Source organism: Myodes glareolus, chromosome 7 (genome assembly GCF_982192425.1).
Source record: "Myodes glareolus chromosome 7, mMyoGla1.1, whole genome shotgun sequence".
Lineage (NCBI taxonomy): Eukaryota > Metazoa > Chordata > Mammalia > Rodentia > Cricetidae > Myodes > Myodes glareolus.
This window is the reverse complement of record NC_142032.1, coordinates 83,891,510-83,909,092: the sequence shown is the minus strand read 5'-3', so window position 1 is coordinate 83,909,092 and position 17,583 is coordinate 83,891,510. Positions and strand designations below refer to the sequence as shown.

The 17,583-nt window shown below is 39.2% G+C and overlaps 1 protein-coding gene across 1 annotated transcript in view; it reads left to right on the top strand.

The window, feature by feature from the left end:
• Positions 1 to 17,583, top strand: part of LOC125417186 (phospholipid-transporting ATPase ABCA3-like) — a 136,261-nt gene that overhangs the window by 7,753 nt on the left and 110,925 nt on the right. The window contains exons 2-3 of the mRNA XM_048460507.2: positions 13,923 to 14,088; positions 16,189 to 16,441. Coding sequence (XP_048316464.1) covers positions 14,029 to 14,088; positions 16,189 to 16,441 — 313 coding nt within the window. The 5' untranslated portion in view covers positions 13,923 to 14,028. The remainder of the gene's footprint in view (positions 1 to 13,922; positions 14,089 to 16,188; positions 16,442 to 17,583) is intronic.

Below are 17,583 nucleotides of genomic sequence, written 5' to 3'. Positions count from 1 at the left end.
TGTTCTGAGAGCTCCTCCCCAAGCTGCCATACTTTTGCCTGGCTTGATCTTTTGCAGGGAACCACAGCTGTTGTGGATTCACATGTGGGATAGCTAGGTTGTGTTCAGAAGATAATATTTCACAGCTCTCCTCCCCAATCTCTGTCTCTTAAAGTCTTTCCACTTCCCTTTTTCCAGTGTTCCCTGACCTTTGTCAGGAAGCTATTACCATTGTTTCTGATTGCTCACCCTGACTATATGGTAAAAAAACCCTATTTCTGAAGAAACCACACACTTTGGATGCAGAACACACAGCAATTAATATCAAATTGTCAAGAACTTCTTTCCTGCTAGCTTTTTTCACATTACTAGAGGGTGCTCTGCAGACTTCAGGGAAGGAAAAAGTTATGATCTTACCCACCACTAAACCCTGTGTGCTACAATACCAACCTGCCAGGTAGCATGTGCCCTTTGGTGCAATAGTAGCACACTGTTAGGGGTTAGTGACCTCTTTCTGATTGAATTGGAGGCCTGCTCCATGGGATGGAATTTTATGCCTGATACTATAACCATGGTCAAAAGTCCTTGACTGGGGAGGTTGTAAGTCCTAGCATAGCACCTGTTATTGTTATCTTGCTAAATGGTCTTGATGTCAAGTTGCCTTCTAAATATTTATATTTATTTTTATGTTCATAGACCTAGGCAGTTCTTGACTTTAGAGGAGTTTATTTTTATGGTATGTAGTAGTTGGTGGAGAGATGCATAATGGATCAAAGTACTGAGAAGAAAGACTGGGCACTCAGCCTAAATGGGGCATCTTCAGTACTCTTCCTCTTATGGGATCAATCATAAAATTAAATCAAGAGGCTTGAAGAGGCCCTCATCTCAATCAGATTTTCCTAGACTAGAATTAACATGGAGTCAGATGGGAAAAGAAGATGAAGGGCCAGAAGGGAGCATGTGTGAGAGATAGTTGAAATGCACTGATTCAATGTTCTTTCCAAGACTTAGTGGATGATCTGAAATAAATGTTTCTCTGTTTTCTAAGTTAATTTTGAAAGTTTTTTTTTGAAACTGGCTCTGCTTTATTCAAAATGAGTAGTCTTGTGCCCCTTTGGCATGGCCAGACCTGTCTTCAGGCTGGCTTTTTTTATTAATTTTTATTGAGCTCTACATTTTTCTCTGCTTCCCTCCCTGCCTCTCCCCTCCTCCTCCAACTCTCCCCCAAGGTCCCCATGCTCCCAATTTACTCAGGAGATCTTGTCTTTTTCTACTTCCTATGTAGATTAGATCTATAAGTCTCTCTTTCTAACCTCATTGTTGTCTAAGTTCTCTGGGATTGTGGTTTGTAGGCTGGTTTTCTTTGCTTTATGTTTAAAAACCACCTATGAGTGAGTACATGTGATATTGTCTTTGTGTGTCTGGGTTACCTCACTCAAAATAATGTTTTCTAGCTCCATTCATTTTGCTGCAAAATTCAAGATGTCATTTTTTTCTGCTGTGTAGTACTCCATTGTGTAAATGTACCACATTTTCCTTATTCATTCTTCGGTCAAGGGGCATTTAGGTTGTTTCCAGGTTCTGGCTATGACAAACAATGCTGCTATGAACATAGTTGAGTGCATTTCCTTGTGGCACAATTGGGCATCCTTTGGATGCCCAAAAGTGGTATTACTGGGTCTTGAAGAAGGTTGTTTCCTAATTTTCTGAGAAATCACCACACTGACATCCAAAGGGGCTATACCAGTTTGCATTCCCACCAGCAATGCAGAAGTGTTCCCTTTTCCCCACAACCTCTCCAGCATAAGTTGTCATCAGTATTTTCGATCTTGGACATTCTTACAGGTGTAAGATGGAATCTCAGAGTTGTTTTGATTTGCATTTCTCTGGTGGCTAAGGATGTAGAACTTTTCTTTAAGTGTCTTATTTTCTTTTTTTTAAAGTAATTTTATTAAATTATAAAAGTTTCCATTTACGCCCCTCTTCCCAACACCCTCCCACTCCCCCCCTCCCTCTCCTCCTCCCTCTTTGTCCCTAAGGGCAGTCAGGGTTTCCAGCCCTGTGGGAAGTTCAAGTTCCTCCCCCCTCCCTCCAGGTCCAGGAAGGTGAGTATCCAAAGAGACTGGATCCCAAAAATCCAGTATATGCAGAGGAAACTAGTCCCAGTGTCATTGTCAATGGCTTCTCAGAAAGACTCCGGGCCAGCCACATTCAGAGAATCCGGCCACATTCAGAGAATCTGGTTGGATCATGTGCTCATTCAGTCACAGTCCAACTGCTCTTGGTAAACTCTCATTAGATCCGACCCCTTGTATCAGTGGGTGATAGCATCCCTCGCAGTCCTTCGTCATTTTCTTCGTCCTTCTGCTCCTCATTTGGACATTGGGAGGTTCAGTCCGGTGCTCCAATGTGGGTCTCCATCTGTATCACTATCCATCGCCAGATGAAGGATCTATGGTGATAAGCAAAATATTCATCAGTATGGTTATGGGCCAAGGCCGGTTCAGGCACCCTCTCCTCTGTCCAGAGAACAATCTGGGGATCTCTCCTTGGACCTGGGATCCCATATATAATCAAGTTTCCTGTAAACCCTAAAATGACTCCCTTAGTTGAAATATATTCTTCCCTGATCCCATATTCATCCTTCCTCCCTTCCCCCCATCCCAGTCAACCGAGCTTTCTCCATTCCTCCCCTACTCCCTTCTCTCTAACCCTCTCCCCTTCCAACAACCCTCACCCCCCCATGCACCCAAGGTTACCTGGGACTCTTGACTATTTCCTACCTCCTGGTGGATAGCTAAATAATCTTCATCAGGTTCGTCTTCTTATTTAGCTTCTCTAGGATCACCAATAATAGGCTCAAAGACCTTTAATTATGGTTAGAATCCACTTATGAGTGAATACATACCGTGTTCCTCTTTTTGGGTCTGGCTTACCTCACTCAGTAAAGCGTTTTCTATGTCCATCCATTTGCATGCAAAATTCAAGATGTCATTATTTTTTACCGCTGAGTAAAATTCTAATGTGTATATGTTCCACACCTTTTTTAACCATTCTTCAATTGAGGGGCACCTAGGCTGTTTCCAGGTTCTGGCTATTACAAATAGTGCTGCTATGAACATAGATGAACAAATGCTTTTGTAGTATGCTAGGGAATCTCTAGGGTATATTCCCAAGAGTGGAATTGCTGGGTCCTGAGGGAGGTTGACTCCCAGTTTCCTGAGAAACCGCCACACTGATTTCCACAGTGGCTGCACAAGTTTGCATTCCCACTAACAATGGATGAGTGTTCCCCTCACCCCACATCCTCTCCAGCATAGGCTATCATTGGTGTTTTTGACTTTAGCTATTCTGACAGGTGTAAGATGGTATCTCAAAGTGGTTTTGATTTGCATTTCCCTGATCGCTAAGGAGGTTGAGCATGACCTTAAGTGTCTTCTGGCCATTCGAAGTTCATCTGTTGTGAATTCTCTGTTCAGTTTAGTACCCCATTTTTTAATTGGGTTAATTAGAGTTTTAGTGCCTAGTTTCTTGAGTTCTTTGTATATTTTGGAGATCAGACCTTTGTCTGATGAGGGGTTGGTGAAGATCTTCTCCCAGTCAGAAGGCAGCCTTTTTGTCTTACTGACAGTGTCCTTTGCTTTACAGAAGCTTCTCAGTTTCAGTAGATCCCATTTATTCATTGTTTCTCTTATTGTCTGTGCTGCTGGGGTCCTACTTAGGAAGAGGCCTCCTGTGCCTATATCTTGTAGACTACTTCCCACTTTCTCTTCTATCAGGTTCAAAGTGGACGGATTAATGTTGATGTCTTTAATCCATTTGGACCTGAGTTTTGTGCATGGTGATTGGTATGGATCTACTTTCATCCTTCTACAGGTTGACATCCAGTTATGCCAGCACCATTTGTTAAAGATGCTTTCCTTTTTCCATTGTATACCTTTAGCTCCCTTTTCAAAAATTAGGTGCTCATAGGTTTGTGGGTTAATATCCGGGTCTTCTATTCGATTCCAAAGGTTGATTTCTCTGTTCTTATGCCAATACCAAGCTGTTTTCAATACTGTAGCTCTGTAATAGAGTTTGAAGTCAGGGATGGTAATGCCTCCTGAAGTTCCTTTATTGTATAAGATTGTTTTGGCTATCCTGGGTTTTTTGTTTTGCCATATAAACTTGATTATTGTTTTCTCAAGGTCTGTGAAGAAGTTTGATGGGATTTTGATGGGGATTGCATTGAATCTATAGATTGCTTTTGGAAGAATTGCCATTTTTACTATGTTGATCCTCCCAATCCAAGAACAAGGGAGATCTTTCCATTTTCTGGTATCCTCCTCAATTTCTTTCTTCAAAGACTTAAAGTTCTTGTCAAATAGGTCTTTCACTTCCTTGGTTAGAGTAACCCCAAGATATTTTATGCTATTTGTGGCTATCGTGAAAGGTGATGTTTCTCTGATTTCCCTCTCTGCTTCTTTATCCTTTGTGTATAGGAGGGCCACTGATTTTTTGGAGTTGATCTTGTATCCTGCCACGTTACTAAAGGTGTTTATCAGCTGTAGGAGTTCTTTGGTAGAGTTTTTGGGGTCACTTATGTACACTATCATATCGTCAGCAAATAACGAAAGTTTCACTTCATCCTTTCTAATTCGAATCCCCTTGATCTCCTTATGTTGTCTTATTGCTATTGCTAGAACTTCAAGCACTATATTGAAGAGGTATGGAGAGAGTGGACAGCATTGTCGTGTTCCTGATTTTAGTGGAAAGGCTTTGAGTTTCTCTCCATTCAATTTGATGTTAGCTGTCGGCTTGCTGTATATTGCTTTTATTATATTTAGGTATGATCCTTGTATCCCCAGTCTCTCCAACACCTTTATCATAAATGGGTGTTGAATTTTGTCAAATGCTTTTTCAGCATCCAATGAAATGATCATATGGTTTTTTTCTTTCAGTTTATTTATATGATGGATTACATTGATAGATTTGCGTATGTTGAACCAGCCCTGCGTCTCTGGGATGAAGCCTACTTGATCATAATGGATAATTTTTCTAATGTGTTCCTGGATTTGGTTTGCCAGGATTTTATTGAGAATTTTCGCGTCGATGTTCATGAGTGAGATTGGCCTGTAATTCTCTTTCTTGGTTGTGTCTTTGTGTGGTTTTGGTATTAAGGTAACTGTAGCTTCATAAAAGGAGTTTGGCAATGACTCTTCTGTTTCTATATTATGGAATACATTAAGGAGTATAGGTATTAGCTCTTCCTGGAAGTTCTGGTAGAATTCTGCATTGAAACCATCTGGTCCTGGGCTTTTTTCGGCAGGGAGATTTCTGATAACAGCTTCTAATTCTTCACGACTAACAGGTCTATTTAGATTGTTTACCTGTTCTTGGTTCAACTTTGGTATATGGTATTTATCTAAAAAAATGTCCATTTCTTTTACATTTTCCAACTTTGTGGCATATAAACTTTCGTAGTAAGATCTAATGATTCTCTGAATTTCCTCTGTGTCTGTGGTTATATCCCCCTTTTCATTTCTGATCCTATTAATTTGCATGTTCTCTCTCTGCCTTTTGATTAGTTTGGATAGGGGTTTGTCAATCTTGTTGATTTTCTCCAAGAACCAGCTTTTGATTCATTGATTCTTTGGATTGTTTTCTCTGTTTCTATTTTGTTGATTTCAGCCCTCAGTTTGATTATTTCCAGTCTTCTACTCCTCCTGGGTGAATCAGTTTCTTTTTTTTCTAGAGCTTTCAAGTGTGCTGTTAGGTCTCCAATGTGTGCTTTCTCCGTTTTCTTTATTTGGGCACCTATTGCTATGAACTTTCCTCTTAGCACTGCTTTCATAGTGTCCCATAGGTTTGAGTATGTTGTGTCTTTGTTTTCATTAAATTCAAGGAAGACTTTAGTTTCTTTCTTAATTTCGTCCTTGACCCAGGGGTGATTTAGTAGTTGACTGTTCAACTTCCATGAGTTTGTTGACTTCCTGGGGGTAGCATTGTTGTTGAATTCTAATTTTAATCCATGGTGATCTGACAAGACACAGGTGGTGACTAATATTTTTTTGTATCTGTGGAAATTTGCTTTGTTACCGAGTATGTGGTCAATCTTCGAGAAGGTTCCATGAACTGCAGAGAAGAAGGTATATTCTTTCCTATTTGGGTGGAGTGTTCTATAGATGTCTGTTAAGTCCATTTGATTCAATACCTCCAATAAATCTCTTAATTCTCTGTTTGGTTTCTGTCTGATTGACCTGTCCATTGGTGAGAGAGGAGTGTTGAAGTCTCCTACTATTAGCGTGTGTGGTTTGATGACTGCCTTGAATTCTAAAAGTTTTTCTTTTACATATGTGGGTGCCTTTACATTAGGGGCATAGATATTCAGGGTTGAGACTTCTTCCTGATGAGTTGTTCCTGTTATGAGTATGAAATGTCCATCTCCATCTCTTCTGATTGATTTTAGTTTGAAGTCGATTTTGTTAGATATTAGAATGGCCACACCTGCTTGTTTCTTAGGTCCATTTGCTTGGAAAACCTTTTCCCAACCCTTTACTCTGAGTAGGTGTCTGTCTTTGTGGTTGAGGTGTGTTTCTTGTAAACAGCAGAATGTTGGATCCTGTTTTCGTATCCAATCTCTAAATCTGTGCCTCTTTATAGGTGAATTGAGTCCATTGATATTAAGAAATATTAATGACCATTGGTTGTTGACTCCAGTCATTTTTGGGGGGGGGGTAATAGAGTGTATGTGTTTTCCTTCTTTGAATTGTGCTAGTGAAGGGTCGCTAGATGTCTGAATTATTGTAGTCAGTGTTGGCAATGTTGGATTCCTTGGGATGCAATTTTCCTTCTAATATTCTCTGTAAGGCTGGATTAGTAGTTACGTATTGTTTAAATTTGTTTTTATCCTGGAATATTTTGTTTTCTCCGTTGATAGTGAAGGAAAGCTTGGCTGGGTAAAGTAGTCTGAGCTTGCATCCATGGTCCCTTAGTTTCTGCAGTACCTCTATCCAGGACCTTCTGGCTTTCATGGTTTCTATAGAGAAGTCTGGTGTAAGTCTGATAGGTTTACTTTTATAGGTTACTTGACCTTTTTCCTTTGCAGCTCTTAATATCCTTTCTTTAATCTGACTGCTTTGTGTTTTGATTATTATATGGCGAGGGGATGTTTTTTTCTGATCCAGTCTATTCGGTGTTCTGTATGCTTCTTGCACCTTCATAGGAATATCTCTCTTTAGGATGGGAAAGTTTTCTTCTATAATTTTGTTGAATATATCTTCTGGACCTTTAATCTGCAATTCTTCTCCTTCTTCTACTCCTATTATTCTTAGATTTGGTTTTTTTTATTATGTCCCATGTTTCCTGAATGTTTTGTGATGAGAATTTGTTGGATTTGCTGTTTTCTTTGGTCAGGGCGTTTATTTTCTCTATGGTGTCTTCATAATCTGAGATTCGTTCTTCTATCTCTTGTATTCTATTGGTTATGCTTGATTCTGTAGTCTCCGTTCGTTTACCTAGATTTTCCATATTCAGCCAGCCCTTGGTTTGTGTTTTCTTCACTGCCTCCATTTCTGTTTTCAACTCTTGAACTGATTCCATTACCTGTTTGATTGTTTTTTCTTGGTTTCCCAGGGTATCATTTACGAATTTACTCAGTTCTTCAAACTTTTTGTTATATTTGTCTTCCATTTCTTTACTCATTTCTTCCATCTTTTTGTTATATTTCTCTTCTATTTCTTTAAGTGAGTTATTCATACCCTGTTTAAGAGACTCTATTGCTTTCATAATGACACTGTTTTCCACTTCTTCCGGAATAGGGCGTTCAAGTCCTTCTGTCATAAGATCGCTGGGATCTGGTGTTTTCATGTTGTTTTTCAGATTGTTGGAGGAATTCTTGCCTTGGCGCCTGCCCATCTCTTCCTTCAGATGCTCTCCGAAGGCTCTTCCCTCCGCTGGGTCTTCTTCTACTGGATTAGTGCCCCTTGCTATTCAGGAATCACTTTGCCTGCAGCCTTAGTTTGCTGCAGGCAGGCTATTAGAACAAAGGGACTTCCTTCCCTTTGCACTCACCACCTGTCCCGACCAGCGGTGCCCACCCTGGCTGAGATGGAGGAATTTAAGCCCGAAAAAGGGAGAGGGGAGGGGAGGGGTTCCAGGCAAAAAGCTGGGATGGCGTATCAGGAGAGAGGGATTAGCTGGGGGAGGCTGCCCCTTTGGAGTAGCCAGGGAGATAAGGATGGCGGGAATATTGTGTGTTCCCTAACGGGACTTGTATGGCGGTCAACAGGTCAACACACTTACCCCTCCACAGGATCAGAGCCTCTCGCTGGTCAGAAGACTCCCTGCCTGCAGTCTTAGCTTGCTGCAGGCCGGCTATCAGAACAAAGGGACTCGCAATCGAGTTTTTTAAAGGCCAATTTGCGTGCAAAGGCTAGCTTCTCGCAAATAGAGATGGAGGTGCAAACAGCAGCACGAAGGCGGGAGGATGGGGGTGGTGGTGCTGGCGAAAGCAGAAGGCCTAGATCTGCTCCACGCAGCTGCCGCTTTCTCCTCCTCAGGCCGAGGAAGGGTCAGAGTCCTCCCACGAGAAGAAGCCGGACTCCCGGGCGCTTGTGCTGCCTCTTTAAATGTCGCTCCAGTCTCCATCAACGTCTAAGCAACTGCCGCCGCCGCCGCCGCCGCCACTATCCTTTAAGTGTCTTTCAGCCATTTTAGATTCCTCTGTTCTGTTTAAGTCTGTACTCCATTTTTTATTGGATTGTGTGTTCTTTTGGTGACCAATTTCTTGAGTTCTTTGTATATTTTGGAGATCAGACCTCTGTCTGATATGAGGTTAGTAAATATCTTTTCCCATTCTGTAGGCTGTCATTTTGTCTTGTTGACCATGTCCTTTGCTTTACAGAAGATTTTCAATTTCAGGAGGTCTCATTTATTAATTGTTTCTCTCAGTGTCTGTGCTGCTGGAGTTATATTTAGGAAGTTGTCTCCTGTACCAGTGTGATCAAGTGTATTTCCCACTTTCTCTTCTATAAGATTCAGTGTGGCTGGCTTTATGTTGAGGTCTTTGATCCATTTGGACTTGAGTTTTGTGCATGGTGATAGATATGGGTCTATTTTCATTCTTCTACACGTTGATATTCAGTTATTCCAGCACCACTTGTTAAATATGCTTTCTTCTTTCCATTTGATATTTTTTTGCTTCTTTGACAAAAATCAGGTGTTCGAAAGTGTAAGGATTGATATCCGGGTCATCTATTCAGTTTGTCCTCCTGTACGTTCTTTTTTTTTTCTTGATAATTTTTTTTTTTATTTTTCCATTCAAAAATTTACACTTCCTCCCCTCCTCCCATTCCCCTTCGCCCCATTCCTCCTCCTCCCTCCTCCTCCCTCCGTAAGAGAGGGCAGGGAACCCTGCCCTGTGTTCTTATGCCAATACCAGGCTGTTTTCAATACTGTAACTTTGTAGTAGAGTTTGAAGTCAGGAATTGTGATGCCTCCAGAAGTTCTTTTATTGTACAGGATTATTTTAGCTATCCTGGGGTTTTTGCTTTTCATATGAAGTTGAGTACTGTTCTTTTAAGGTCTTTGAGGAATTTTTCTGGGATTTTGATGGGCATTGCGTTAAATTTTGTAGATTTCTTTTGGTAAGATTGCATTTTTACTATGTTAATTCTGCCTACCCAGGAGCATGGAAGATTTTTCCACTTTCTGGTGTCTTCTTCAATTTATTTCTTCAATGATTTAAAGTTCTTGTCATATAAGTCTTCTACTTGTTTGGTTCGAGTTACTCCGAGATATTTAATGCTATTTGTGGCTATTGTGAAGGGTGTTGACTCTCTGATTTATTCCCTAGCCCCTTTATCATCTGTGTACAGAAGGGCTACTGATTTTGTTGAGTTAATCTTGTATCCTGCTATATTACTGAAAGTGTTTATGAGTTGTAGAAGTTCCTTGGTAGAATTTTTGGGATCACTTACGTAAACTATCATATCATCAGCAAACAGTGAGAGTTTGACTTCTTCTTTTCTGATTTGTATCCCATTGATCTCCTTTTGGTGTCTTATTGCTCCAGCTAGGACCTCAAGAACTGTATTTAATAGATATGGAGAAAGTGGACAACCTTGTTTTATTCCTGATTTCAGTGGTATCGCTGGGTTTAGTTCGATGTTGGCTGTTGGCTTGCTGTATATTGCCTTTATTATGTTTAGGTATGTTCCTTGTATCCTTGCTCTCTCCAAGACCTTTATCATGAAGGGATGTTGTATTTTGTCAAAAGCTTTTTCAGCATCTAATGAGATGATCATGTGGTTTTTATTTTTCAGCTTGATTATATGGTGGATTACATTGACAAATTTTCATATGTTGAACCATCCTTACATCTGTGGGATGAAGCTGACTTGGTCATTGTGGATGATGGTTCTGATGTGTTCTTGGACTTGATTTGCCAGTGTTTTCTTTAGTATTTTTTCATCAATGTTCATGAGTGAGATTGGTCTGTAATTATTTTTCTTAGTAATGTCTTTCTGTGGTTTGGGTATCAGGGTAATTGTAGCCTCATAAAAATAGTTTGGCAATGTTCCTTCTGTTTCTATTGTGTGGAATAATTTGAGGAGTATTGGTATTAGTTCTTCTTTGAAAGTCTTAATTTAGAATTCTGAGCTGAAACCATCTGGACCTGGGCTTTTTTTTGGTTGGGAGACTTTTGATGACTGTTTCTATTTCTTCAGGAATTATAGGTCTGTTTAATTTGCTTTTCTGGTCTTGATTTAATGTTGGTAAGTGATATTTATTCAGAAAGTTGTCAATTTCCTTTAATTTTTCCAATTTTGTGGAATAGAGATTTTCAAAATATGACCTGATGATTATCTGAATTTCCTCTGTGTCTGTTGTTTTGTCCTCCTTTTCATTTCTGATTGTGTTAATTTGGATATTTTCTCTCTGCCTTTTGGTTAGTTTGGTTGTCTATTTTGTTGACTTTAAGAACCAACTCTTTGTTTCATTGATTCTTTGTGTTTTTTTCTTTGTTTCTATTTTGTTGATTTCAGCTCTCAATTTGATTATTTCTTGCCGTCTAGTTCTCTTAGAGTTTGCTTTTTTTGTTCTAAAGTTTTCAAATGTTCTGTTAATTCACTAGTGTGGGATTTTTCCAGCTTCTTTATGTGGGCATTTAGTGCTATTAACTTTCCTCTTAACACTGCTTTCATTGTGTCTCATAAATTTGGGTTTATTGTGTGGTCATTTTCACTGAATTTTAGAAAGTCTTTAATTTCTCCCTTTATTTCTTCCTTGACCCATTGATGATTCAGGTGAACATTGTTTAATTTCCATATGTTTGTGGGTTTTCTGGAATTAGTATTGCTGTTGACTTCTAGTTTTAAACCATGGTGATCTGATAAGATATGTTGGGTTATTCCAATTTTTTTGTATTTGTTGAGGTTTGTTTTGTTACCGAGTATGTGATCAATTCTTGAGAAGGTTCCATGAGGTGCTGAGAAGAACGTATATTCTTTTCTGTTTGGATGGAATATTCTATAGATGTCTATTAAGTCTACTTGAGACATAACATCTGTTGGTTCTCTTACTTCTCTGTTCATTTTTTGTCTGATTGACCTGCCTAGTCTTGAGAGGGGAATATTGAAGTCTCCCACTATTAGTATGTGGGTTTAATGCATGATTTAAGCTTTAGTATGTGGGGTTTAATTATGATTTAAGCTTTAGAAGTGTTTCTTTTACATATGACAGTGCCCTTGTATTTGGGCATTGTATATATCTTCAGTACTGTGATTTTTCTGTGACTAATATGAAATGACCTTCTTTGTCTCTTTTGACTGATTGTAGCTTGAAGTCTATTTTGTTAGATAGATGTCTTCCAATTTTTTGTTTGTCTTTTCCCCCGTTTCTTTAAGGGAATTTCTTGTTTCCTCTTTAAGAGTTTCAAACATTCTCTTGAAGTTATTTTTTAGGTCATTTTCTTCTGCTTCATCTATGTTTGGTTGTTCAGGCTTGCTGTTGTAGGGTCTTTAGGTTTTACTGGTGTTGTGGTGTTACATGTGTTCTTACCTCTTCTACTCATCCTTTCCTCTAATAGATATGGTTGGGGCTGTCTGAGATTCTGTTGAATAATCTTCTAGGTACCAAAGAATCCAAAGCTCAAATGGTTGTTTCTTGTGGTACAGTCAGTGCCACAGTTCTAGTTACCCCGTTGGTTACTCCATGTTCCTGGAGATAGCTCAGTGCTCCTGTGTTTTGCTCTGCTCCCTTGGAGTTTGCTGTCTCAGACCTAGTTTGGCCTAGGTTACAGGCTTTGACCTGTGTCTGTAAATCCTGGTCTGGATCCCCTCTTGGAGAAGTCCCTGGCTTGGAGTTGGTCCTGCAAAGGTTTCTGGCTCCCGTCTACTGCCTCTGAGTTCCCAGACTCGGGTGTGCCGAGAACCACAGAGGACCTGGTTCAGGCTTATTTCCTCAGAAGTCCCAGACTCAAGCTCCGACCTGCAGAGGTTCCAGGTTCCTGCCTATTTCTTTTGATGTCCCAGTTCAATGCCCAGACCCACAGAGGTCCTGGCTTAGGCCTACTCCCTCTGTAATCCCAGACTCATGCCTGGTCCTGCAGAGATCTCTGGTTCCTGCCTAATCCCTCGGAGGTCCCAGGTTCACTCACGCCCAGACCTAGTTCCTGGGATGTCCTAGACTCATGCCCAGACCCACTGGGATCCTGGCTTAGGTCTACTCCCTTGAAGGTCCCAGATTCATATCCTCCGTGATCTCTGGCTCTGGCTCACTTGCTCAGTGGTTACTCCCCTTTACCTGTTCCAGTAGAGATCCCGGACTCTGAATCTGATCACTGACTCAATCCTGATCCACCAGTGTCCTGGGACTTGGTTGGCTCCCAGGACTGGATTTGCTCCTGGCTTCTTCTGCTCCCAGTGGAGCTTGTTTCCTCCTAAAGGTTTTTTTTTGTTGTTGTTGTTGTTTGTTTGTTTGTTTTTTGGTTTTGGGTTTGTTTGTTTGTTTGTTTGTTTCGAGACAAAGTTTCTCTGTAGCTTTGGTGCCTGTCCTGCAACTAGCTCTTGTAGACCAGACTGGCCTCGAACTTACAGAGATCCACCTACCTCTGTCTCCTGAATGCTGGGATTAAAGATCCACCCACGCTTCCACCACCCAGCTTAATTTTTAAAGGTTTTTAATGACTGTGTTTTTATTTTTATTTTTTTAGACAGGGTGTTACTATGTAGCCCTCATTGACCTAGAACAGATAATGTAGACCAGTCTGACTTTACTCTTTAGTGCTGGTGTTAGAAGTTGTATGCCACCACACCTGGTAATGGTTGTGTTTTTATTTTTCAGCAGTTAAAGAGCTGTTTCGCTGTTACACATAGATACTGACTTTCCCTCACAGTCATGCTAAAAGGTCCACGATAGAGTGAATTTTCAAGCTGATTTCCTTAAAGTTAATACCAACAGAGCTTAAATGGAGTGTGATTTTATATTCAATAGCAGCTAGCATAGAATATATGATGTATAATAAATGTGCAGTAAGTACCATAGGGAATTTAAATATATTTGCACATCAACACTTGGAATGGAGTGTTATTATACTCTGAGCATATGAAAACATACTGATGGATACTTTCCATTGATTTGTTTTTTTAAATTTTTTGCTGTAATAGTGATGATTTACTTATTATGCTTAATATATTAAGAACAGAATATATTTTAAAAAGTCAGATCCTGTTATTATGTTATTTTTACCTGGAAAAAATGGAACCATCTCATACTTACATTTCTCTACTTCCAGTTCCTTCATTAAATATTAAGAATCTTTCTATTAAGAATACTAGTAGAAAAAGTTAGGATCAATACAGTTTGCTTTATTTCAGATATTAATCTTATCAATTTTGAGACTGATTAAAAAGAAAAGTAGTAAAAAGAAATAATCCCATTGTTTGTTGCTCACATTTTAGGTAACTTAACATTATTAAAAAAGAAAAAGAAAAAATGAAGAAGAAAAGAAATAAAAACACCTTTCATCCCTAGAGTTGAGCACACATATTTTTTTTTTGTAGAAGGATGAATCAGTTGATAGTCAAACAATTAACAGTTCTTCTCTGGAAAAATTTTACATTAAAGGTAGGTAAAGGCATCATGGGAATGTTCATAAGAGCCTTTTTGTTATATTTCAGTCTGTGTACACCTGTACATGCACTTTTGAAAAATTCAAAATTGTGGGTAGATCTTCCAAGTATATAAATGCCAAGGAAAGAGTACTGCGGAGTGACCTAAAAAAAAGTTGGGAGAGGGAATAGGTAGTTGATATAGTTCAGGAGAATTTTACAACCCAGGCCTAATGCTTAGAGGTAGTAATATACAAAGACCAGAAGAAAATCTCCAGATAATGCTTTTGTTAAGATCTGCTGCTGCAGAGGAAAAGGAAGGCAACACAAGAGTGTCCTTCATTCCTGCTTGTAGTGTGGAGACTACTTTTTAAGGACATGTGTATTAAAGTAATGGTGAGAGAAGCTAACGAAGGGGAGGGTCATCCTTCTTTTCCAGGAAGACATGGAGAATTTCCTGAAACTCGGGTACTCTTTTCCTTTCTTCTATATATAGTCTCGTGCTTCTGCTCATGCCAACTAGGGGAGAGAGACTAAATCTAGATTTATTTAACCTTGAATTAGAGTTTTGAATGCAGCGTTGCTCAAGTGATCCCTATGTCTACATTCAGTACTGAGTAGATTGACCAAAGATTTAAGAAGCAGAGGTGTAGGACAGAATAGTAAAGCAGAGAGGGCAAAGATTTTCATTTTTTTTCAAGTTACATAAAATATCTGCAGGGTCAGAAAGTCAGTATTTTACCAAAGTAGTCTTCAAGTTCTTAGAAAATAACCTAGGCAACTTGATTATAATCCACATGTCAGAGATGTTATCTAGAGAGCATAACTAATGATATGCTGTCCAACTGGGTATCCTCTAAAATTAGTGATTTTGAAGTCACCACAGAATAAGTGAATCAAGGTATCTTTATTTGAGGTTTTATTTGGTAAAAATTCTGTCCCCTTATTTACTCTCCATTTTGAGATATTTAGGATTTACTAGTGGTCATTCAAGTGGCTATATAAAATCCTAGCAATTATTGGTCTGGTCACAAAGAGCTTCTCCTAGCCTTCTGGCCTAACCTGGTATTTCATGGCAAAACTACTGAAAGAGAAGCACGTACTCTACTTTGGTTGTGTAACAGGCTGAGGATCCAGGAGTTTGTTTGGTTCCGTCTTTTTATGGTTGCCCTATGGCCTCGTTTTCTAAATAGGTTAACAATCAGATTAATTTAGGAGACAGTGTGATAAAAGCATCATGAATTTAGTGATTGTTCTGTCCAGAGAATGACTTATAAGAGCCATAGTTTTAGTTTCAAATGAGTAAGTTTATTAAGCATGTAGCAAGCAAAAGTAAAAGAACAAAAGGAAAGCAGCAGATAGATAGAAAAATTGTGTATTTACAAATTTAGTAGAAATCAAGACAGTCTGCTAGAGTGTGTGACTGAGAATCCCAGAAAGAGCGGTGCTTCACTGGGTGAGGACTCTAAGTAAAATAACAAATGTAAAGCAGCAGGTGGGCAGCAAAGATCCTATCTGCCCTTATAACATCTAGCAGAAGTGACTGGGGAAGCACTGTTTAAACACACGTGCTGTGGTGCCTGACAGAGTCCAAGGCAGAACGTCCTCTGCATGAATGAGCTTCTGGCTTCTCATTCCTAGCATGGGTATATTTATAACTTGAGATAAGCAATAGCAACCTCATTTGGAAATCTTTACTTTCTACCTGTCCTCAAGGCCACCTGTTTTTAATATCATTAGCTGTTTGTTCTTTCCCTTCCTCCTTGTCACAGCATCAGGGGGCCAGTCTTTACCAGAACAAGGAGTCTAGGAGAACTTTTGAGATCTACATGCTCCAGTATGAAGAAGGGGCTCCTTACTCTCATAGTCCACTCTGAACATGGACAAATAGCAATAACAATTTCACCTGTTTTCAATGCTATCTATAAGATTATTATGAGAATTGAATGCATAGAATATATACCATACTTTTAATCACTGACAGATTGTAGGTTCAGGTCCTAAGCATACACCTTCCCTTTATTCCATGGTGGTTCAGAAGTAAAAATATAATAAAACTCTGATGTGCAATGAATATGTACTCTTAAGCTAATCAATAACTCTTTTCCTCCTTTAGAAAAGGCAGATGATTAGTTCAGTAACAGAAATCATGGCAGCTTTGTTGTTTGTAATAATGTTGTTGCTATTCCGTGCATTTACGAATATAACCATTGCTGGACCGTATCATTTCAAACCTCAATCCATTGCTACCATGCCTTCTTTCATCAAAGATGCTAAGGAATGGGAATTGGTTTACATACCTTCTGACATTGATGTGGTAACAGAAATCATTGAGAATGTAAAGAAGAATCTCAACACCACTATAAAAGGTTAGACTTTCAAGTTTTCTAGAAAATCTGTTAAATCTGTAAAACCAAACTAATGCTGAAAGTTAAAGTTGAAGGGGATCCTGTGTCTTACCATTAAGACTTGCATTGTGCTGGTGATACATCGGTCAGTGTGAAATTGTTAGAGACTTAGACAAATCGGTGTAAGAACAGAGAACCCAAAAGTAGATTTATTGCACTGACGATGCCAGAATGACTTTGAGGGTGATGCACCAGAATGTAGTGAAAGAAAATCTATTCAGCAAATAGTAATGGAACAGTTGGACACCAGTAGTTAAGACAACACAAATCCATATCTTCTCTAAAATTAACTGAAACTGGGCCATAGACATAAATGTAAAATGATGAAGCCTTTTGGAGACAGCATGTGAAAAAATCTTTATGACTTAGAACTAGTTGATTGCTTAGGCATGATACAAAATTCATGATCAATAAGAAAGATGTAAGTTATTTGGAGTCCTGTTATATAATATAGAAGTTATTCCTCTTAAAGTTAAAAATCATACTCTGTTTCTTACAGTTGATTTAAAGCTAATATTTTCCTACCTTAATGTAATATCAAAAACAGAGATCCCTCAACATTTTCTCTTTAGGTTATAGTTTTGTGGAGATTGGTATGGTTTGAGGGCTTGCAGCTTGTTGGTTTGTTTGCAGTGCTGGAGATTGAACCTAGGGGTCTTATGCATGCCGGGCAGGCCTTCTACTAAGCTATGTTCTCAGCCCTGGAGCTTTCAGTTCTATATAAATTAGAAACTACACCAGCAATATTATAACTCAAAAAATATATTTTTGAAAGATAAGCAAAGCTAAAGTTTATTCGAAGAGAAAAAATTATTGTAGTTAAAAAGCCAGCATGGAGGTCAGCTATATGGTGGACAGCAGCTACATGGTGGGAAGGGGAGCATTTTTAGAGAAAGAATAAGCAAGCCAAGGTACAAGCAGCAACAGCATCTAAAAGCAGAAAGAAAGAGACAAAACAAGAGAGGATAGAAAGGGAGGGAGGGAAGGATGTGTGTGTGATATATACATGTGTGTATATATATGTGTGTGTGTGTGTGTGTGTGTATACATATATAATACACACACATACATACAGTAGGCTATGGGGGTGAGAATTCTGGAAA